A 23,857-nucleotide genomic window follows, 5' to 3' on the forward strand; every position below is an offset into this window, starting at 1 on the left:
AACCTTCAAGGTGAGTTTTCAGTTGTGGCACTCAGTTGTCTGGTTCTTACTCCTTGGCTTGGTCTGTCCTCTCCCTTCCTTTGGGAAGCTATAGAGACTTGTACCTTGTCCATACTACATGTAGATAATGGCTTAAGGCTGTCAGGAGAAGTCATCTTTGAAGTTCTAAGTTTGCCTTCTGTGGTTATTTTTTTCAGGTCAAATACAGAACTGTTTGCATGAGCCTTATAAAGTCCAAGAATAAATCCAATGAATGGTGCTGTGTTTCTAAATATCTCTGCAATGTGTACTTCCTCAGTGCTGCAAAGCTGTGCTTGAGCAGCAAGACCAGAAAATCTGAGAGGCTGGGGGGGAGATGGCTGGACACCAGGAAAGAAGATGGGAAGCCATGCATATGCATATAAAAAGAAGTGATGTTTATAGTTTTGGCATCTCATTGCTGCAAGGTGTTAGGGAAGTCAGTGGGTTTAGAAGATAAAGATTTGAGTGTTGTATGGACAGCAGGGACAACCAGAGCTAGACATATTTCAAAGAGAAGGCTGGTGCCAGAGGCCTCCTTTTTGGCTTTTCAGATAATCTGGCAGGATGAGACCCTGCTCTGGGACCAAAGAGGGTTTCCACTGAAAAGAGTAGAAGAAAGTTTTGGGCAGTGGAGAATCCCCAACAATGTAATTGATGCCTAGCCATTGCTTACACTGCCCTAATGAAGTTACATCACAGTAATTACAATGCATTACAGTTCAAAGTTCAGAAGCCCATTTTTTATTTTCTTTGGGTTTTCTGGGTTTTTTTTGTTTGTTTTAGTTTTGAGTTGTTTATTTTCAAATGTGCAGGAGCTTTTCCTGCTACTGCATGAGATTTGTCTGGGGTCTTTGCCATACAGAGGTTGATCTGTGATGGAGGTTGTGTTGTCATGCCTGACAGAAGGATGCTTCAGCTTAGAAGGGCACCTGCAGAATCATGTTGCCCCATTTTACTTTTCCCAAGCTGTGACTCCTCCAGCTCATGTTGCATATGTTTTGGGCTGTACTTTGCATGGTCTCTTTCTGTGCTGTCAGGATAAATCAGTTGCTGAGGCCAAGGTGTTTTAAGTGTCAGCTGTGTCTGGTCACCTGTGCTTGCCAGGGGAGTACCAACTGCATGCAGGTGTTGGTCTCTGGCTGACATCTCCTACTGAAGACTTCTAGATTCTTAATCTAAAGACTTAAGGGTTTTCTTCTTTCTATTTGCAATTAGGAGATTGTGTCCAGACTCCCTTGCATCTCTTTGTCTATTTGCTTCATGGTATTTCTGACACTCTTCCACAGGAAGATGTCATCCCTGAAGCTCAGGGCATGGTTTGCTTCCTATCTGTACCCTTTCAATCAAGCAAATCTGGTTGATGTGACTGGAGTGTTTACCCACTCTACTGTGCCTGGTGCAAGTGAGGACCAGAGCCCAGTGTTGCTCTTTCCTCCATCAACTGTTGATGTGTGTAGGGGAACACCTAAGTTGGGCAGGGTCTTTGGAGCTTTATGGCCATGTGCAGTGCCAAAGGCAGATCTGGATCTACCAGGGTTGTCCGAGGGACTGGAGTTGAGGGTTTCTACAAAGATGTAGGTACACCTAACCTTTAGGCATTATCAGAGGGACTTCAACCACTCTTCTGCTCTCAGCGCATTGTTTATTTGTGAATCAGCTTGTTGGGTTCCAGTGTTGAGGAACCACATCTGACACAGGCTTGGTGTCTTGCATTTCTATGGTTGCTTTTTAGCCTTACTTGGCCTGCAGATGCTGGCTGCGAGCCCACCCAAATCCTGCTTGTCGTCATTGCTGTGGACTCCCAAGGAAGCTCTGGAAGGAAACTCCCCTGGCTTTTGCTGATTGTGCAGGTCATCCAGCAGATGCTGGAGGCTGTGATGGAGGTGATGGAGGAGGCTTTGTACTCCTGTCCCCTGCACACTCAACCACAGCCACTGATGAGCACGTGTTTCATGACGAAAGCTCGAATGTGGGGGAACAGAAATTGCCAGCTTTACCATAAGTTTCCTGTGTGACCGTCAGGAAGTCACTGAATTGTTGTGCATTCTTCATTGCAGGGTGGAGTTCCTTGTTCCTTGATCTGCTGTGCCAGTCATGTGTGCCACTGAGGGGTGGGATATATGAATCTGTGTGAAGTCCACTCAGAATTGAAAGAACATGTCTCCTGTGTCCAGTTCTGTGATACTTGCAAGGCAGATGAGTCCTTGGAGAGTGTCCCTTTGTTGCTCCAGAGCCAAAAGGAAAATGCCTTCCTTTTCAGTGTGGAGAGCTGAAATCCTCACATCTTCAGTTTTTTTTGTAGCAGGTCTGTGATGTGACAGTGATGCACTTAATTCACCCACAACAACATTGCTTGGATTTACTTTAAATCCAGACTTCTGCAGAGGGAGGGGATGTGAGCATCACATTAACAAGACTGGTGGCTGAGATTTACTATGGGCAGCAAAGTGAGATTTGGGTAATTCAGGACCCTAACTTTAAATAAAATTCTGCTGATCCAAACTTAAACCTCACACCGTAACCTTTGGACATTTGTCTGGATGTGTGTGATGGTTTCCCAGCATTGCACACACAATGCATTGGTTGGTTCTGCATGGCTACAGACCTGGTTGTGATGAATTCATTCACCATGGCTGTTGAAGAGCTGGGTTTGGAGGTCTTCTGTGGACCTCTGCCAGCAACGCTCACTGTCCCCATCCTTCTAGGCTGCAGCTGGCTGGTGCTGCAGCTGCCAGGTCCATAAATCAGCAGCGTGAATATCTGCTGCATAATGACTGATGCATATTCATGTCTGCTACAACATTGTGTCACCCTGCTAATAATGTATCTTGGTGAGAAGGAGAACAGGGTCCCAGTAGCCCTGCCTCCTTGCTTCATTTTATCTCTTCTTTCTGCTGCCACCTTGTCTTTGTCTCCCTAAGATATCCCTTCTCTTGGTTTTTAATGTATTTTCCCCAGCTGCTTCTCCCAGATGTGCTAAAGCGAGCCCTGCAGGTTTGCTTTTTGCTGTGGCGCCTCCTTCCCCTCCATCCCTGCTCTGCTAATAAATCAGGGTGTGTGCCTGCAAAGGCCCTGCAAGGACTAAATGAACATTATGTTTGAGCATGTAAATTAAAAGGATGACTAATAAAAATACACTGTGGAAGTATCTGGTCTTGGCTGTTCCTTTGAGCTCTGTTTTTGAACAAGCTTTTATTGGTGTCCCATTGGGAAAGGAAGAGCAAGAAGGAAACTCAGTTTTTGTCCCTCATATCAAAATGGACTGTCCCTCACCTACAACTCATGTGTGGAGAAGATGCTGTTGCACCTGTGCTGCTTTACCCTCTGCCTTGAAAAACAAGGAGGAAGAAAAGTGCTGTACCACCTTTCCTTGAAATAAATAAAATTTTGTAAGATATGATTAGCAGCCTGTGAAAATACATATGTGAGAGATGATGGATGGGGGTTGACTCTGCTTTTCTTCTTTCAGTACAAGATCCAAAGGGCTGTCCAGGGAAGCTGGGGAAGCCAACTTGGGTACAAACCAAAATGTACCCTGAGATCTGCCTGAGTCCAACACAACCAGGACTATCTGTTCCTGAAGAGAGGGATCCCTCTCATTCCTGCTTTGTATTCCTTCTTCCAGGGGGACTTGAACCATTCCCAGACGAGAGGACCCTATTTCTCTGTGGGAGCTTGTTAGCCATCCAGAGGGTGAGTGCTGCGTGGGCAGGAGCAGACTGGGTGGGCTCCTGCTGTCCCAGGATACTCATTTGTCTGCTTTTATGCTGCTGGCCAACAGCTTCCACCTTTTATCACCCAAAGCCAATGCCACTGGCTGTCTGGAACTTTCTGCTGCAGGAGCTGTAGTCCAATAGGACATGTCCTGTGTGAACCATTCTGTTCCTGGGGACTAGAGTTCACCAATACTCTTATAAATCCTAGTTTGCTCTAAAACCTGACCTTTAAAAAAATCTCTTAACCATCAAATGCTAAAAAAACCAACAAAAAGTCAAAACAAACACCTAAAAGCATTATCAAAACAATTCTTGAAACTTCCCAGATACAACTACGTTGTTTTTTATCCATGAATTTGCTGGTAAAATACATGTCTTAGGATTTAAAGCAAGGAGGAAGTTGAACAACCATACCTATTTCCATTACAAATCCTTCTCAGTGAAAAGGGCTCGTATGCATTTCCTGAAACCAGTTTCCTAATTTTTCTTCTTCAACAGTCATTTGGGAGGAATAAGGAAGGACAGGGAAGGGAAGAACAGAAAGCTTGTAGGGAGAATGTGTTTCTTGACTCTGGCATCCTTTTTTTGCTGTGCATCAGTGGTGCTCAGGTTGGGGTTGGCCCTTTTGTGGCGCACCTTACAGCAGTGACTTCCCCCTTTCTTGTAGCTGGGCTTCAAGTGAGGAAAACAGCAAGCCTGCCCCTCTGCTTCCAGCCCTACCTGCATCTCTGGGTGCTTATCTGTGGATCACAGCATCTGCTTCTCTGCTGGCTGCCTGTGCCCATGACCCAATTGTGATTTCATCAGGATAATTGGAAAGCAGGGCCTCTCTTGCAGCACTCTGTGCTTTCCCACTTGATGTACCCTGCCTCCCCAATTGTTTCTGCCTTGGGAAGCTGAGCTGGGGATGAACTGCCAGCTCTGACAGCCCAACACAAAGACTCAGCAGGAGATCAACAGCTTTCCCATCCAAGACTTCTTCTGGGAGCTTTTTGTCTCAGGTGAAAACCCCAGATGGGAAATCACATTGCCTGAATTTAGTTCCCAGCTTTACCACCATTGATGGCTTTGGGCCAGTCCCTTGGCTTGTTTGCATCCCCTTGCCTGTCTCTGCAGTGAGTAGGATGGTGTTTCTGTTCATGCATGGCCACCGCCTCCATCTCTAGCACTGAGTGCTCCATCGCTTGCAGCTTAGTAGTGAGATCTGAATTTGTCCCTTCTTGTGCTGTTGCAGCAGAGCCAGACGGCTGCAACCTGCCCTAGCATGATGACAGGACCGCTGGGCACGGGAGAGGCTGGACCTTTCCCCAGCAGCTTGTTGGCAGCTGCTCCTTTCATCAGCAAGAGGACCAGGCAGAACGTACCAGGTACCTTAGGAAACCAGCCTGGAGACAGCATCTCTTGTAATTCCACACCATTATTGGGCAGTGTTTTCCCCAAAGCCTGATATTCTCTAATAGCTGTAATTGCAGAGATCCACTTACACTGGTGCTGCATACTCATCTGCTCCAAGTTTCTACTTCATTGCACCTTATATCTTGTGGGAAAATCAATACAATTTGGTACTGAGACTGGCAAGCCAAGAGAGTGTTCAGAGCCTGGGTTCATGGATGTGTACCATGTGTTTTAGCACTAAGCATTTACTGACATCTATAATGTGGGTCTTGTTTTAAAGTTTCCTGAGTACCTGTCCATCTTTTTATATACTCAAAATACATCAGACTGCCTTTCGCGCATCCCATTAATGCTTATAGGTGGGATTTTAATGTAAAAGCAAAGTTAAAAGTTGCCTCTTCTCTTGAGCTCTATTGTACAGAGTACCATTTGTTTTTCTGAAAAAGGCTGGGAGGCCTGAGAGAAGTCTCTTTTCCAGGGCGAGGTGGAGGGTTGCCAGCCCAGGCAGGGAAATGTCTGCCTCTGAACCACCTACTCAGCCCTGGGAGGCTGGAGAGGAGATGAAAGTGGAGGAGTCCTGGCAGTTTGCAGCCTTCTGCATCTTGACTGTGAGAGCTTTTCTTCCTTCACACTGCTTTCCCACACATGTTGGTATGTTCAACACTAAGTCCTAAGTCCTGACTGCAAGATAGGAATTCAGCTTTTATTCAGTCTCACATTGTCTTGACCTGCACTATGGCCTCTTCATGCCTTTGTTATCCATCTTCACCAACTTTCAGACACAACTCCAGTCTCCTCTTTACTTATGCAGGTTCCTCTTGCTCATGTAGATCTCAAAGAGCGCTGAAGTGTTGGATCATAAATCACAAGTGTAATTTTAAAACTGTCTTCAGTTTTTTCACATCACCAGCCCTGCCAGATGCAGAGAACTGTTTCTTGGGTGCTATCACAAGTGCATGTAATTTTTTTTTAAATGGTCTGTGTTTAGCAGTGGTGTGAGATACATAATTTGTTTGCCTGTTTCTTTCACTCTTTCTGTGGACTGGCAGCAATTAACCCACAGAGCAGTGTGCTTTCCCTCTGTGGAAGGTAGCTTGGAAGATTGGCTCTTCTGCAGAGACTGTAGTGGGATGAGTGACGTGGTATCAGGGAGACAAATAGAGTGGTAGTGGTGGTCGGAGGTGAAGGTCCCACTATGATTCTCAAGCATATCCCAGCACTTTCCAGAGTTTCCTGACTGTGTGCTGCTCCTCATGCCACATTCATAATGCTGGAGACATGGGCATGAACAGTCCTGACTTACAAGTTTCTGAAATAATGGGCATGCTCATATTTCTTTGGAAAATAGCAATTTTGATGGCCTCTATTGGGTGTGGAGAGTGGGGGGAAATTCCTTCATCCAGAGGGAAGCTCATGGGTAGCTGGTTTGTTTTCTGGGTTTGTTGTGTTACCAACTTATTTAGTAGTGTTACAGCTTGCTTAGTTGTTTGCTATTTTGGGTAGTTATAGCTACCTGCCAATAGTTTTTCTTGGAATAAGCTGCCAATGAAGAACTTTATTAAGAATATTTATTTTTTTTAGAGGGAAAATAAGACCAGTGTAGTCACACTCCTACTGCCAACAGCAGGTGATTGCAAAGCTTTGTCTTTTACTTAAATATCTGACAGCTGAAGCAGCAACCAGGGAGCAGAGAACAGGTAGCAGTTTTGGAGAGAATAATACTGTCTTGTTTTCCTTTGTCCTTCCCTATTTTCCCAAGCCCTTTGTGGTTGGGTAGTCTCTGGCAGAGGGGTTGTGTTGCCAGAGGTGCTTTGGAAACTGTGAGGGCTGGGCCTGGTGCAGTGACCAGTCCATGCCTGTTCAAGACTCTGTACAAAGCTGAGGCTTGCACATTGCTGCTGGGACATGTTTATGGCTGCTGTGGAGAGGCAGTCCCTCTCTTCCAGACCTGCCTATCCCTCGGACCTGCTGCAGCTTTCTGCTGTTCTTCCTCAAAGGCTTCTCCTTGAATGCACATCTGTATTTTCAGCCTCCTACATTATGTCATTCCTTACCCCTTTTCTTCCTTTCCTCTGCAGCAATATTTTTGTGCTCAGTCCCTTGGGACAGGCTGCCTTTTCCTTCAGATCTTGAAGAGCTAGCAGAGGATGGAAGAAGCCATTCTGCTTCTTTTTGGCGTTTTTTCTTTTTTTCACCCTAATAGAAGACATTTATTATCTTCAAGTTATCTCTCCAAAGCAGGGCTAGTATTTGCAACTTTTATTCTCTCTTTGGCATCCCTCTCTCTGTTTTCATCTTTGAGGTGCACTGTCTGAGTTTGCAGGTATACAGCCAGCAAGCCAACAACAGGCACAATTTGTTAGATTTGTAGCTCACTTGTTGCCTTAAAAAGCAACAAGTAAATTAAAACGAAGCATTGGATAGGATTCATAACAGAGCATCAGCTGTCCCACCTCAGTTCCCTGATCTCTTTGAGGCTGGACAGGCCACAGAGAACATCAGCTTTTTGGTCCTTGAGTGAAAACAAAAGGTGGCATTTCACACTGCTGGAGAGGCTCCTTCAGTCCCTCCACAGGCTGTGCTTTGTGATGTTGCTGACAGTCTGGTGCGTGAGAAAATGGAGGTGACCAGACAGTCACTGGGGCAAGCCAACAAAGGTTTGCTTTATCAGTGCTCAAAAATCACTGAGTAGGATTCCTGATGTGTGGGTGTGGATGACTGCTGGTAGAAGACTGGGATAAGCGTAGTTCTCCTAGAGGACTACGGACCATTTCTGTGTGTAGGGCATCTCTGTTGAAGGGAAATAAAATCAAACACAGTGGCATTTGTGGTCATATGGCTTCAGGTCACAGGGCTTTGGAGGAAAGGATGCCTGGTCTGAGATGAGCCCAAAGATATTTGCAGAGTTTAAACTGACTTCTGATGCCTTTAAATGCAGAAAATCCCAGTGGGCAGGTGCAGTGATGGTGAATGCTCAGTAATGAGCAGCTGTAAAACTTCTGGCATGGCTGGCCTTACTACAGCAGTGTTGTGCAAAAATCTGCCTCCTGATTTGTTTAGTTGGCTTGGTGTCTGTCCTGGGAGAGAAACAAAGTGATGGGAGGAAACAGGGGACACAGACAAAGCTCCTTGTTGTTCTATTGGAAGGGTGTCAGAGGCTCCCTTGTGGTGAATGTGTTGGAAACCCACCATGTATCCCTTCTGCTTGATGCCTGAGCTCTTGTTGAAACTGTAGTGCTGACATGGGATGTACTGATGGGGCCAAGCCCCTTGAGTTCCTTACCTCTGCTGAGTGAGTTTCTGGAGGCTTCACAGTCAGGTCTCCCAAACTATCTCTCTAGGCTAGAGAATAGGGACTGTGAAGAAGATCGGGTTGTTTGTTGTAGCTGGATCTCTGGGTAACACCTGTAGCCTTGATGCTCAGACCTACTTTAGGTCTTAGCCCCATGACAGCTTCTGCCAAGCATCTTGGTCCTTGTTTCTGCAGACAGGGCCTCCATGCTGCCACCCAGCATGTGCAGGCAGGGGAGGTGGTGTGCCCTCTGCCCTCACCCACGCCTCCATCCCCTCTCTGCGAGACAAAGGTAGGATGTTGGTCTCCATCGGGGCTGGGTGCTTGCTCTCCCTGCTTCCTGCACAAGGCTGGCAGATGGCTCTGGCTACTGGGCTGGGAGCAGCTGCTGCTGCCAGGCGGAAGCACTCGGTGAGGCTTTCCTAGACAGCTTTGAATGGGAGCCAGGAGCCCTCTCGCTACAGGAGAAAATCCACGAGGTCAGGAAATGCAGCAGCAGCTCCGGCTCCACACTGGGGCTGTTGGCTTGGCACGTGGATCCCAGCCCTCCTCTTTCCAGACGGTGCTCCTGGAACTGCTCTCCTCCTTGCTGTCTCTCTCAACTGTTGCTTGACAGCCCTGTGTGTGGCTTTTGGAGGGTGTAGTAGTAGAGTGCTGCAGAGGTGATAAATTTGGATAGAGAAACACTAGATGGTGATCTGGATCAGACTTTCAGATCTCAAAGAGCTTGAAGAAGATGGAAGAAGCATTGCTCCTGCTCTGTGTGGGACTGGGAGGCTGTGCTTTTGTGTTTCCCTCTGTTATTTTGTGGTCAGCTGTGTGTGGGCTCCGTGTTGGCTGCTGAGCAATAGAAACTGGAAATCCTCACATCAGGAGAAGCTTTCACAACCACCAACAGGCTGTAAAGCTCCATCCGGTGTGTAACCAGCATGAAAACTGGGGTGTCTGTTACCATCTCTCTGATGAGAGCCCCACTCTTTCTCCCCTGTGCCTATTTTATAGAAAGCCAGAAACACTGCTTTTGGGATGGTTGTTCCTTGAAGCAGCCCCTATGGTGGTGGTGGTGGTGATGTTCCTGTGGCACTGAGGAACAGTCACCCCTGTGTTGAAACTACGGGTGCATCGAAGAGCAGCCTTGCTCTTCCCATGCTCAGGAGCAAAAAGTGTGATGGGGGAATTATGAGATGGTGTTGGTAAGCTTAAGGATAGGACCAGTTGCCCAACTCTGTGGCAAAGTTTGGCCATATGGAAATCTCTGCTTTCCCTGCAGCCTTTGGCCAGGCTGTTTCTTCTGTGGGATTTGCCCATGCTCTGGTGTGCATTTGGGTCTGCATGCTGCCCATGTGAGGAGCTTGGACTGGGGAAAGGAAACAAGCTCCCCTGAGCATTGATTTTAGCCCACATTGATTCAGGCAGCTCTCATGCCCAGAGCTGTCCATCATTCCCCACGCTCTCGCTCTGCATTAAGACATGTTCTGCAGCAATGGTATGGAGTGGGTAGGTTGGACCTGCCCTCCTTTGCAAGCTGCAGAATCTGTCCTGCCACTGCAGGGGCGAGGATGGCAGAGTAGTGGAGAGTTAGCTGAGGTGACAGCACCTTGGAGGGATGGTGTCAGTGAATAAACACCAACATTGCAGAGGTCTTGTATGTAAATTGTCCATGTGTGGGCCACAAGCAGGGAGTAGCAATAGCTCCTTTGCCCTCCTTGTTTTCCCTGCCTCTCAGGTGTGTGTGAGGGGCAAGAAGATGTGGATTTGTGTTTCTGTGGAGGACCCAGATCTTAAAACTCTGTGCTAAGGTGGTGATAGGCAGGGCTTGCTGGTGTGTGGCTGCCCCTCTGCTGTGCAATGGAACTCAGCTGGGGTCTGGAGCAGGAAGACATTTAAGCTGATGTGGGTGACCACCTTGTCCCCTACCTCCTGCTGCAGTGTGTACCATAAAGCTGCTATGGCTGTGTGGGCTGGGCGGGTCTTCCAAAGGAGTAGGCAGTGCTTTCCACTGGGGTGGTCTTGAGGGAGAACCCTCTCCTAGAGAACTTATGTCTTCTCCTCCCTGTCTTGAGTCAAAGCTTTCATTGCCTTAGCAAGTCCTACAGGCCTGGGCAGTTGTGCTGTTTTCCCTGAGCATCTTTGTGGCAATTGCTTCATCATCAGTATCAGATGCAGAGCAAAGTCCTTGTGTTTTGCTGGGGGTTGCAGATCTCCCTGCTCTGTAATAAAAGGCGGGAGCTGGTCACAGCACTTCTTCAGACCCCCCAGGACCCCTCTGTGTTCAGCTGTGAAGCTGTTTGCTGAAGGACCGATCCCCCCCAGACAGCTGTGCTGGTGGAGATGGTCAGTCAACATTTGCTCCTGTCTTAGTTTAGGGCAAATTAGGAAGGAAAACTCCAAATGGGGATTTCCCCAGGGAAATGCCCCTCCCCACCAACTGGTCTGGGAAAAGAAAAAATTCCTTAGAGAGAAGTGGAAAAAGCTGTTTATTTAACAGAAATTGAGTAATATTAAATAATAAAACCTCTTGCTGTTCGATGGGATGGCAAGTCTAGGAGGAAAAAAAAGTCCTTTTCATGTGGTGTAGCTCGGCTCGCTCAGGTTCTTATCGGTCCCTCCGGCGCTGGAAAGTGCCGAGGCCCAGGCCCCGGTGGGCCACAGGCGTGAGCTCCCGGGGTTTGGCTGGGTGTTCAGTCCAGAGCAGGCTTGCACAGATCCAAGAAAATTGGGAAAAAAACAAACAAAGGTCCAGGGAACTCCTCTGCCTCAGCTAGCTAGAACTAACTAAAAGCCAGAGAGAAGCTCTGTCCCGCTGTCTGTCCGTGCTGCAGACACCACAGTCCAGGAGCGGGATGTGTGGGAGTGATGTTTTTCCTTAACACAAACTGCGCGCTTCTTCTTCCCCCTCTCTTGCTCTCAAAGCCAGTCTTAAAGGTGCAGAACTTAATATATAACATAAACCAGACGACTGGGGATACCAGTATCATAAAGTCATCCCAGGACAGCTCCTCAGTCCCCTTTTCATTGTGTCTCTTCCCAGAGAGATCAGAAGCCTGGGGTGAGGATCTCTCTTGTCCCTGAGAAGTAGTGCATGTGAGAACATCATAGACGTGAGGGCATGCAGAGTAACGTGTGTGCAGAGTCAATTAGTGAGATCACTTGGATTCTCTCCTGAAGCCTTGCTTTCAATCTGCAGCTCCTTCCTGGCTGCCAGAACAGAGGCACATTGGACTCTGAGGGGAATCAGTGTCACTTTCAGGTAGGCTAGGGTATGGCATTATTTGCACTTATTATACCCCTGCCATTCACCACTTTTCCATTGTGTTTAACTACTTCTCCAGCATAGCAAACCAGAGGTCCTGCTTGGCATCATATTTATTACCTGGTTGCTCTTTTGCTCCTTTTCCCTTCTTTAGGATTCTGGATGCTGAGAAGGGCGTGAGCTTTGCTTGCCTTTCTGCTATCAGATAGCAGCTCAGGAAAGGGCTTCAGCAAGAGGTGGTTGTCTGATTGCTCCCTCCTTGAGATGGAGATGGAACTGTCCGGGGGGTTTAGGGTTAGTCAGGTGGGGATTGAAGGCAGAAAGTTCTGGCCTCCTTGCCATTAGATCTTTGCTATATTAGTAAATGCATCAGCTGTGGTCTGGGTCTAGAACAGCCTTTGCTGGCACAGTTTGTAGCAACTTCCAGAGTTTAGGAGCAGGGCTGGCAAGCCTGGGGAGGAGGAGGGTGGAGTGATTTAAGTGATTTTAATCCCTGTGAACACTGAAGTGTTTCTGACAAGGGGAACTGTGAGTTTGTCTTCCTGCTACCTGCTGCATTTTGTGTGGCTTCCCCAGAGCTTGCAGATGGTGGCTGAGAACGAGTATCTGACCCTGGAGTGACTTTCAGTAGGCAGGGCTTGCAGTCCAATGAGGGTGGATTTCTATTTAAACCTTTGGGGTTTTGTAGTCTTCCTGAGTTAGTTCCTCTTTCTCAGCAGACTTGGAGCAGAAATTTAAGGGAGGAGCTGGGGAGACATGAATCTTCTGCTGCTGAAAGGCCATGGGAGGTACTGCGGAAGTGTGGTTTGCTCATCCTGACCCTAATCATCGTTGTCAGTCAGCACCTTTTGTGGCAGCATCTCTTTTCCCCTGTTGGGTGTGCGAAATTCAGCTCAGGGAGCAGGGATGCCCCTTCTTCAGTTCTTATGATAGCACCACCATTAGCTGGAGGACAGGCAGAGGGTGGGGATGTGCCACTGTTTCAACTCTGCTGTGTGGTTTGAGGTTTAATGCAGCTTTGAGGGTGAAGACATGGAGCATATTTGGGCAGGGCTGGACCTTTTTCCCTACTCTTACGGGAATTGACATTCCAACCTTGTTGTCCAAGGGTTTCAAATTTATCTAAAGATTTCAGATTGTCAGCTTGAGATAAGGTAAATTGGGAACAGTGCTGAGCACTTCTGCAAAACCAGACTTCTTAAACTGGTTACTTTAGGGGTTGATGTACACAGCCTGTACCTCTTGTTTTCTCATCAGTAGTGCTCTTCTACCTCCTGAAGTTTGCTTAAGTAACCTGTGAAGTTTGCATCCGGACAGTCAGGCTGAAGGATTACAACAGACCACAGGATAAGCAGATTTTTTGTATTTGGTTTGATGGATTATTTTTCCCATTTTAAAGTAACCTCTCTTAGCATAGTGACCATGTTTGTCCTTGCAGGTGGTGGTGCTCCTGGAAATCCTGAGCTGGGGTCAGCTGGAAGATGACCGAGTACAAGCTGGTGGTGGTGGGAGCAGGTGGTGTTGGGAAGAGTGCTTTGACGATACAGCTCATTCAGAACCATTTTGTTGATGAGTATGACCCCACAATAGAGGTAAGTGGCTCTGGGCATGGGGTCAGTCTGTCTGCATGTTTTTGTCTTCCTTTTCTCCACCTCATCTCCAACCCAGAGCATGCTCAGTTTGGTCTCAAGTCTGAACTTGAGCAGGGATGTTCCTCTGCTTTGCAGAGCTATTCTGAGTCACTATGTGTGTGTTCAGAGGTCGCAGTGACCGACTTAACATCTCCTGCAGAAGGATAGTGGTGTCTGCTGAAGAGAGGTGACATGGGAGGCTGGCAGAGCAGGGCAGGGGCTGAGAGGCAGCACAAAAGTCTTCCTTTCTGATGAGATGACAAAATAGGGAGGGATTAAAGGTTTAGAATTGAAGAGCCATTTTGTGCCTGTGCTTCCATTTCTTCTCCCATGAAATCAGAGTAAATGTATTGACTTTTTCTGCAGGATGTTTTGAGCTTTACTGATGAAATGGGTTTTATCAGAGCTTGGTTGTATTATGTATGTCTTGCAGTTTGAGCGAGACGTGCTGAGCAGTTGAACTACTGTGGCTCCCAGAGTGCTGCCTCTGCTTCTTCACGAGTTAAAAGTGTGATGTGTGTGTCTCGGTCAGTGTGGATGGCAGCACTGACCTGTCTAGCTCAGCACCCTGCCTGAAGAAGCAGGCAGGGACCCTGTGATTCTCACAGGCTGTGTCGGGGCAGATTGGGATCCAGTCTTCAATATCTGTTGTACTATTATTATTTTCTTTAATTTTTCAAAAAATATATTCCATTCTCTGTCTGCTTTCACCATAATTAGCCACATGTTAATTAGCCTCTGCATGACTGACACCTTTGTTGAGTGAGATGTAGGCAGGAGCCACTGCTCTGCACAAGGAGTAAAGTCCACCCTAAGAAGGCAAATTGCAGCTCTGTCATGCCTCTTGGACAATAACCTCCCTGTCTGTAGTCCTAAAGGATTCTTTACCAGATGCGTATAAATGCAGCTGTGGTTGCTGCAGTTATTATTATCATAATGGCTAAAGGCCCCAGCTGGGATGAGAAATCTATTCTGGTAGGTGTTGTCTTTGTAGTCCCCACCCTGAGGAGCTTACAACTTACATAAACAAGCAAGACAAGGCTTGGTAGAAAGGCAGAAATAGTCTTACAGTCCTTCAGATGGGAAGGAGAGAAAGCACTTAAAAAGCACGTGCTATTACATCATTTGGCCAAGGTCACCTAGAAAGCCCATGGCAGAGACTGGAATTTAATTCAGGGCTCCTGAGTCTCCTTGCTTATGGATGAAATTGCCTTCGTCCCCAGCTCCTCTCCCCTTATGTGGCTGTCCTCAGTATTATTGTATACTTTTCGCAGAAACCCATTTGGGGTTGATTTTGGCAAAAGATCCTCTCATGGAGAGTAACCTCCCTGGGGAGACATCTGCATAGTCTCTCTTGGACCTTAGGTGGGCAGATGCAGCTCTTATCCAGTGATGTGTTGGGTTTTGGCATCCTGTGTTTTTTATCTCCAGATGCCTGCTCCCTGTACGTACCCTGCAGGGAATTTTCTCCATGTAAACAGGCAGCAGGGAATGTAAACCTTGCATGGCATTTCCCAGCACACCCTCCTCACCCTACCCACTTCTGCACTGCTCTGGGAGACGCTTGCTCTCTCCTCCACTGTTCACTCCAGCCCCATTCTGTTCTTCTCCTCTTCCAAAAGCTGCCACAAGCTGCTCTTCAGCCCTCTCACCGTTGGTACTTTTCCATCTGCGGGTACCACCAGCCCTGATGCCTTTGCAGTTCCCTTGGTTGTACCCTGCTTCTCCTGGTCCCCTGGCCAACTACTGATTCATTTCAGGGTGATTCCTTTTAATTATGCTTCATTTTATGAGGATTTAAGAGACAGAGAGCTACCTGCTAGCCATCCAAATGTGACCAACAAACCACCTTCCTGTGACTAAGCTGCTTTGGATTGTGCCCAGGAGCTGACTATGACTGTTCAGCCAGCTAACAAGCAGCAAAGCAATGCTGAAATGAGCAGGATAAAAGCAGGGGGAAAAGAGGATACATGCATGGAGCAAAGGCGTTGCCCATCGCCCACATGGATTGAGCACAGACAAAGGGGGGTGGCAAGCAGATTGGGGTGCACTGAGAAGATGCTCCCAGAGCAGGAGGATTGGAGGTTTGTCCCCTGTCTGGAGCAGAGACCCTGACTGGGTGTCACCCTGACACCCTGTACCTCCTGATTCACATGTGCAAATGTTTGGCTGTGTAACTCTACACTGTCCACCCCACTACAGCACACTCTCACAGGCCAGCTCTTGTGCTGCCAAGGATCTTAGGACTTTTGTTTTGGGAACAGGAGGGCCAAGGCAGCAAGGAAAGGTATGCCACTGTGTTGAGAAATTCTTTGGTTCGTCTTCCAGCTCTTAGCAGCTAGCTACTAATGGCTTCCCAAACCTCTGGTCATATCCTGACTGTACGGCTTAGCAAATGGGCCTCTTGGCCTGGTCCCCCAGCACAGCTGGGATGCTCCCAACATCTGCCTGGGATCTTGAGTCTGAACCCCAAACATGTTTCTGCTGCCTGTCACTTCGCAGCTGGGTCTGGCTGCATTCCCCTCTGCTCATGGTGGGACATGCAGGGCTGCAGAGGAGCGCTGAGGCTGCAGGCTGCTGGTGTGGGCTGGTGGCAGCTAGCCCTGCAGTGGCAGCCATGTCACCTGGGTATGTGGCAGGGACAGCTGAGCTGACATCCTGAGCTTCCTGGGGAGCGGGAGGTCAAATGAAGCTGTACACAAAGTGTTGATGGAGAGAGCTTGTCCCCTTCCTTTGCAAAGCATCCTCTGCAAGATTGTTTGACGTCTCTGTCTTGTGAGCCAGCTGGCTGGCCTTATGGGTAGCCTGTTGATGCCCTGAGCTGAAGTGTGGGATCTCTTTGTCAGCATGCTGGATGCTGGTGAAACATCCTGGAACTGTGGAGTTGGCAATTAACTGTGAACGTGTGTGCTGAGAGGCTGGTCCTCTGTCCCAAGCCAAGGTGCAGAGGTGGGAGGATGTTTTGTGGGGCAGAGGAGGAGGCACTCGAGTCCCCTTGCACAAAGGAGGTTCCAGATACATTATTGATTAGAAATGGGAGCACATTCCTGCAGGGCAGCCTGCCAGTTGCCTTCAGAGCAGTTGGCTGGAAGCCAGCCTTTCACTCCATGCTTATTCTCAATGGGTCAGCAGTCCACTTTTTGGGAAGGCACAGCTGAGAAGGTCATGGCAGAGCAGATTTCATCTCTGATTTCACACTCCTCTCTGCAAGGTGAGGAAAGACTTTAATTAGCCCCAGCAAATGATGTTGTTGTAATGAACCAAAGGATAGAGGCCGTGTTGGCCCCATTCCCTTTCTGTGCTGCTGCCAGTCCTGTTGGTGACCTTTGCTGTGTCGACTGTTTGTCTGCAGACCTGCAAAGCTCATCTGATAACATTGTTGTGGTCGTTGGAAGAGCAGCCGACATTTGAATAAATTTTAAACTGCAGCTGTAGCCTCTGTGAGTGGCTGCAAAGCCCTATGTGGTTGTACTGCTGACTTGTATTTTTTCCATACCTTTCATTTTGTCTTCCTTCTCTTGCTGAGAGTTGAGGATGCTGCATTGCCCACAGGAGATGGGTGTTGGAGAGGGATGAGGGATGTCCTCTGTGCAAGGCTGCCCCAAAGCATCTCTGCTGATGAGACTGAGCACAGGGAGAAGCATAGTGGGGAGGGGCAGTGCTTTGAGGAGCCTGCTGTGAAAATGAAACTTTTTGAGGGATGCTCTGGGTGATTTCCAGACCTTCTCACATCTATGATAAGTTGTGATTGCCTTTGCTGCAGGGAAAACCCCCAACTTCAAAGGACCTGCCTGGATAGTTCTTACCTCTCCTGTAGCCCTCTGGGCACAGACTGCTTGTGGGAAACACCCTGTTCACAGTGTGATTTGATTTTTTTTTTTTTTCCCTCATGTTTAAAGAAGAGGTTTACCATCAAACCCAGTCTGAAACCTTACTGATGGCAACATTGCCTCTGGTGCCTGATTTGAGATGCATTGGAGGCACTGGATTTCCAGGTTATCTTAAGCGCCTTCCAGCCCCGCAGATCACAGATAGTGACTGGAAGCCCTGGCTGGTCAGAGCTCCTGAGTGTCCTTACTCTTCCAGCAGAAGGAATTAGAGCCGAGACTAAACAATGCTTAGGAAATACTTGTTCAGGACTATGCAGCGTGGTAGAGATGAAGCTGCACCTGGTCTGCCAGAGGCAGGGCTGGGAATGGGGAGGGCAAGCTGGGAGCTGTCTTCTCTGTGGTTCTGACAGACAAGGAGAAACCTGCTTAGCTGCTCCCTTTTTCCTTTGTTTTTTTTTTATTATTTTTCCTTTCCCTCCCATGTTTGAAACAGATTGAGTCGTCTCTTTAATGGAAGCTGAACACATGCAGAGCATGACCTGGCATCTTCCCAGGGATGCACTCGCTGCATCCTTTTGTTTAGCCAGATCCAAGCCCTCCCTAAATGCATCCTCCTTCCTTTCCCTCTCCTGTCCTGCAGGATTCCTACAGAAAGCAAGTAGTCATCGATGGAGAGACCTGTTTGTTAGACATCTTGGACACTGCAGGGCAGGAGGAGTACAGTGCCATGAGAGACCAGTACATGAGAACGGGGGAAGGATTCCTGTGTGTCTTTGCCATCAACAACACCAAGTCCTTTGAAGATATTCACCAGTACAGGTCAGTATCCTGGGAAGGGCCCTTTCCTCTTGCCCTGTGCAGAGAGGCCTTGCTGCTGCACTCTCCTACCCACCCTTTTAGATCAGGCCCCATGCTGGAAGCACAGACTGCCAGCAAAGACAATTAGCTCAAGTGGCCATTCCCCAGGGAAAAGACAGAGCAGACGGCTAATGTCAGTGACTCCAATAAAACCCTTCCAAAGGGATTGCTTGCGGCCTTTGGGGACCTGGTAATGTAATGTTTAAGTGTTTATGGTGACTAAAGAGAGAGCTGATCCTGTATGACCCCCCTCCTTTCCCTCCCTAATTAGTGGAATTGCTTTGTTAGCGCAATCGATCTCAGTGACTTCTGCTGGCCCTAGAGCTGGGAGAGGAGGCTGGGAAGGACAGGGAAAGCTGCTTTGCCCTGCTGTCCACTGTCACGACCAGGCTGTGGTCTGCCAGCTGCACACACATGTGGAGAGACAGTCTTGCCCCACTGGAGCTTGGTTTCAACCAGGGCAAAGATGGAGCAGAATGGGAGTCAGGGCTCCAATGAGGTGTTTTGCCCAAGAAGATGTCTGGGGAAGTGGTGACAAAGCAGGGACCCTGCCCCAGTACCCATCCCAATTCTCCTCTCTGTTGATGTCACCCCTGCACAGCTGAAGAGTCAAGAGGATGATGTAAATACAACAGGAATCTTCCTTGTTTACCCTGATGCTACCTTAGGGAGGGATTGTTCTGCTTGTGCTTTTTCCTATGGCTTGGCTGCGATGGGAAGTACTTGCAGAGGATGCAGGAAACGGCTCTGCCTGTCCCTGCTCTGTCCCACAAGGGACTATGTATCCCAGTCCCTCATCATAAACCAGAGTCCCAGTAATCCTGTTCTGAGGACAGGCACATCCCTTCCTTGCTCTACCATCAGAGGTGCTGCTTGAAGCTGCTGAGATGTTTTAGTTTCATGCAAAAGGCTGCTCAGTGTAATAGCTGCACCGGTGCACTAATTTGGCTTTTAGCTGAACCAAAGGATGGGATTTTCCTAAAGCACCTGAGGGATTGAGCAGTGTTCATCCTTGTGCTGGGGCTGGTGCCTGTGCCTTGCTGGTAGGATGGCTCGATTTCAAGCTATCATGATGTAAATCACTGGCTTTCATCTCCTTTAGCCTGTGCTCTTTGTGTTTGCACTTTTAAAAGAATATTCCCCAGAGAAATGCTGGCTCTCGCTGGTTAGTAACCATTTGGAGGTATCTCTTTTCAGCTAAGTGTAGCCTATGCACTAAATTTAGTACTTGCATTTGCTGGTCAGGATGTTACACAGAACCTTTAAATGGCTTTATGGCATATCATGCATATAGTCAGACTTCATTTCTATGTTCTACTACATTAGAAAAAGATGATTGATTCTTTTGTGTGATAAATGTCCAGCTGCCTTTGGATGGAGATTTGCATTCAATTAAAATGCAGAAATTGGCATTTTAAATCTCTTATTTGTTAAATTAAAATCATGTTAAATGTTCTGGACCTACGAGCAAAAAAAAAGTTGTTTTGCATTTGAAGTCAAATGATTTATTAAGCAAAGGAAGTTATTATCTATCAGAAGGGAATTGAATGAATTGTTTGTGGTCATAATGGCCTTCAAGATTTTTAGAAGTGGTAGATCTCATTCTCGCCCACCTAGTTTTAGATCCAATGTTGGAATGAAGAAGTGAGCATTACAGATTTTTTAGTTCCCAGTTGGTTTCTCAACTCTGAGTGACCTGAACTAAACTGAAAGGGAGCAAATACTGCCTGTGCATCTGCAGAAAAGGCTACCGCTGCCAAAAGCTGCTTTATCAGCTCAGCAAGTTCTGGTTGCAGGTGATTTTTTATTCTTTTCTCCTCACTTGGTGCAATTACTTAATCTAAAATGTTGGAAATAGCACAGGTAACTGCTTGAGAATTCATCTTTATTTAACTTTAACTATCTTAAGCTCATGTCTTAATATAGATTGTCATAATTCAAGTTGTTTTGTAAATAGCTGCATTTAAAGCAGAAGTATGTTTAGTTTTCATTTCCAGAAGTTCCCTGTTTTGCTGTTTACTCACTTGTGTGCCATAGTCATTTATATTTTTCTGAAAGCTCAACACAAGGCACTCAACAGGAGTGATGGGTAGTTGTTAAATCTCAACAAAGAAACCGGTGGGGAGTGTTCTGGAGCTGCCCCTTCACTTCTTCACACCTCCTCTTGCAGGGAGCAGATCAAGAGGGTGAAAGACTCAGATGATGTTCCCATGGTGCTGGTGGGGAATAAATGTGACCTCCCTGCACGGACAGTGGAGACCCGGCAAGCGCAGGACCTGGCCCGGAGTTACGGGATCCCCTACATAGAAACATCTGCCAAAACCAGACAGGTAGGAGGAGACTTTTAAACAAAATGCTTTTTCTTTTCTTTCCTCCATTGCTGCCCCGGAGGGGCAGGAACGGGCAGGCACCGCCTTGCAGACAGATTGGTGTTAGGGATGGGCTTAGTTGCTTCCTCAGGGCTAAATGCTTTCTCAGGATGTTCCCTTCCCAGTCCAGGCTTGAGCCTCCCATCACGAGAAGTGCATCATCATGCTGTGGCAGCAGTGAAGACAAGATGCCTTCTCAGGGCATTCTCCAAGGCTCTGGAATAACCTCCACTAGTCACTGCAGGTCAGCTAAGCTCAGGTCACTTGGCTAACCTCATCCATGGTCTATTTGGGCAGACCTACAGGCAGAATATACCAGTGCTGATGAAAGGACCATGTCATGTTCCCAGAGCACAGAGGTGGAAATGGAACTGATACCTTCAGTGGTCTAGTGGTGGCTTTTCTCTTGGGTGGTAGACCTCATTCAGACTGCTGAGAGCTGCTGAATCTCAGGGACTTCAGAGCTCCTTATCCTCATGATTGCTCATTCAATCTCGCTCTCCGTTTGACAGCCACACTCAGGTCCTTGTTAGTCCTCTCAGCTTGGTTCTGTAACTTTAACTCTGCAATCGGCACTGCTGGACAGTGCTAGGGACACCTTGCTGGGGAGCAGAGCCCTCTCCTCTCTCTACTGTCCCTTGTCAGAGTGGGCAGCTGCTTCAAGTCGTGCTTTCTCCCCAGGGCGTTGAGGATGCCTTCTACACCTTGGTGCGGGAGATCCGGCAGCATAAGCTGCGCAAGCTGAATCCCCCAGATGAGAGCGGCCCTGGCTGCATGAACTGTAAATGTGTGGTATCGTGACTATGGTAAGTGGTGGAAGCAGGACATGGGGTGCAGTGGGGGAGCATTGGAAGCAGGGCAGGAGGTGACTGCTGATGCACTTAGCCTGCAAACAAATGCAGCAGGATCAATTTCAGTGGTAGGTATTTTTTAATGAAACACCTTTCAGACTGAAATAGCATTTTTCTGTCAAAACAGGTAAGCCAAAATTCCCACTTTCCTGAGGAAATGTGTGGCAGGAAAGGGTTGTTTATTTTTCCCCCTCATTTTGTGCAACAAAATTCTATGCAAGTGAATTTTTTTAAAAAGCATGTTTTGTTGTGCCTTCCCCAGGAAAGCTTCTTCCCATGCTGCTGCTTTGAAAGAGGAATTAAGCTGGTGTTGAAGGTGTACAGATCACTGCATGTTCACCAGACTGGCTCTAGAAGGGTTCAGATGAAGAGCTGGCTGGGTGCATTGCCTTGTAATGCACTTATATAAATTGCCTCATCCTAAAGCTTTAGAGTAAACCTGTCTTGCTGTGAAAAGTCCTGTGTTCCTCAGAAGAGTTTTCCCCATTAGATAAATCCCCTGGGATATTTGGAACTGATGCAATGTTGAGAATTAGCCATAAGGGGGCTGTTTGCTTTTATAAATTGTGCGTGCTGGAGCCAGAAACAGTGTTTTTCAGATTATTTATGTTCACTTGACTGTTTTTCTTCTTTTTCTTTTCTCAATTTTTTTTTAAATTATGAGTTTATTTAAAACACTGCTGGATAGGAATCAGGGAGAGCTCCTATTATTGTCCCTGCATGTGCTGGCTGGCATTAAGTGAATGGCCTGGGAATATCTGTCTGTGTAACCAGCTCCTTCCATGGCAGAAATTTAGAGAGGGGTAACTGGGAATGAGTCCACCAAGGAGATCTGTATCTAAGGACATCTGGGATTGGGACAAAAGCATGCATGAACATTGCCTTTAATGTGTTTTGGGGAGTCTCCCAAGCACCTGTACTGGCCCTTCACCCCTTTAAATAACTGCTGGAGTCCTAAAGAGAAGTGCACTGTATCAAGAGATGGTGTTAAGAGGGTCTTGTGAAGGTGGAGATGGACAGCAGGTTTTCTCTGATGCCTTTTGAGCTAGAGGCCATGAGCACAACAGAGCTCTTCCTCCTGCCCCCCACTCCCAAGGAAAAAACCCAACAAAACAGTGCTAGCAACATTTGCTTCCTATGAGCAAACACCCACCCCAGAACCCCACCCCTCCGCTATTAGCTAAGGCGTGTGAGGTCGGCTGGGGGCTGAGCTGAATGCTGTGCCCAGCACACTTATCACTGCTAAGGGAGATTTTCCAGATGTTTGTGTCCTCCAGATGTTCAGGAGCATTTCCTCCGGATGGGGATATGAGCTAAAGGCTTGTTTCCTGCTCTGGCTCACAGCTGACAGCATGGGCTTGGCATGCACTGCTGCTCCCTTACACCAACTGCCAGGAGCCCAATCCTTGCCATAGCCCAGGGGCAGCACCAGCTTGGGCAAGAAGGGCTAGGAAAGGGTCACTTGGAAACATCCCTCTCTGTTAAGAGAACATGCCCTGTGAGTTGCCTATGTCTTTCTCTGCTCAGGCAGAAACTGGAAGCCAGACATCCCAGCTTAATCTAGCTACAATGCAAGAGCAGAGAGGGAGGAACATCAAAGCAAAAAAGGAGAAGTGAGGCAAAGACATGCTAGGATTTGGGGAGAAGAAGGGTGGGTGTGTGGCCAACAAAATTTGTCTGCATTTGCCTTGGACTCATTTTATAATTTCCATCATCCCTGGAGAAGGTGGAAAGATCTTGCCAAACGGTGCTCCTTCCCACAAGGAGGTTCAGAAATAGGCAGAAGGTCTGGTGAAGTGTCCAAAGCTCCCCCATCACTCCAATGACTCCAAGACTTGTTCCTTTCAGCAGATGTGCAGATGCTTTGCTGAGCCAGGCCCACATTAAGACCTGTGTAGCCTTTTTGCTTTTGCTCTGTGGGCACTAGCAGGGTCATCCCAAAACCTGAGGGGTGAGTACTGGGAAAAGCCCTGCTTGTTCTGATGGGAAGTGGGTGCTCATGAGTGTCCTCTTCTGTTTCAGCTGTCTGGACCGTGTCTTGGTGAGGTTCCCACCGTGCAGTGCTCAAGGAAAAAGGTGAAGCAAAGGAAGAAGCAAATGGATTCAGAGGAGTATGGGGGGGGAGAGGAGGAGGAGGAGGAAGAGGACAGGGGGAGCATGACTCCAAGGACTATCTCGCACTTCACCCAAGCCTGCGGCAAACAACTTCTTTTTTTTTTATCCCCATCCCCTCATCCTTTGGCTCCTCCCACCCCGGCAACTGTACAAAGCCACAGATTGAATCACAGTAAATTATTATTTGATCGTCTCAACAAATCACCTTGATGGCTGTGTCCTCCTTCCAGAGGCTGCTGCTCCTGCTGCTGCTCTGGAAGGATTGCTGGTGGGATGGCGGGGAGGAAAGGGTGCTGAGATTTGCTCTCCACAGACCAAGGTCATGCTGTGGATTATGGAGGTGATTGGAGTGGGAGAGACAAGCTCTCAGGGCAGGACAGCTTGTCTCTGTCTCCAGCAAGTCTTTGTCATGTCCTCCCCAGCCCACCTGAAACTCTGCTGGCCCCAAGTTTTGGGAGGGTGGAAGAGTGCAACCAGTCCAAGCCCATCCTTGGCACCCCTTGAATGCTTTGCTTTCAGCCTAGTC

General features: G+C 47.8%; 1 protein-coding gene across 2 annotated transcripts in view; it reads left to right on the top strand.

The window, feature by feature from the left end:
- The window catches only part of HRAS (HRas proto-oncogene, GTPase), a 40,397-nt gene extending 16,865 nt beyond the window's left edge, over nt 1-23,532 (top strand). The window contains exons 2-7 of one of the 2 annotated variants that reach the window (XM_005522374.3): nt 3,647-3,714; nt 13,116-13,269; nt 17,779-17,957; nt 20,167-20,326; nt 21,047-21,171; nt 23,239-23,532. In XM_005522374.3, the coding sequence (XP_005522431.1) occupies nt 13,159-13,269; nt 17,779-17,957; nt 20,167-20,326; nt 21,047-21,166 (570 nt within the window). In that variant the 5' untranslated portion in view covers nt 3,647-3,714; nt 13,116-13,158 and the 3' untranslated portion in view covers nt 21,167-21,171; nt 23,239-23,532. The remainder of the gene's footprint in view (nt 1-3,646; nt 3,715-13,115; nt 13,270-17,778; nt 17,958-20,166; nt 20,327-21,046; nt 21,172-23,238) is intronic. The other variant, XM_005522373.3, reaches the window with a different exon arrangement.
- The last annotated feature ends 325 nt before the right edge of the window (nt 23,533-23,857 follow it).

The sequence above is a fragment of the Pseudopodoces humilis genome, chromosome 7, assembly GCF_049639895.1.
Source record: "Pseudopodoces humilis isolate 2021_Gansu_Grassland_sample_001 chromosome 7, ASM4963989v1, whole genome shotgun sequence".
Classification (NCBI taxonomy): Eukaryota; Metazoa; Chordata; class Aves; order Passeriformes; family Paridae; genus Pseudopodoces; species Pseudopodoces humilis.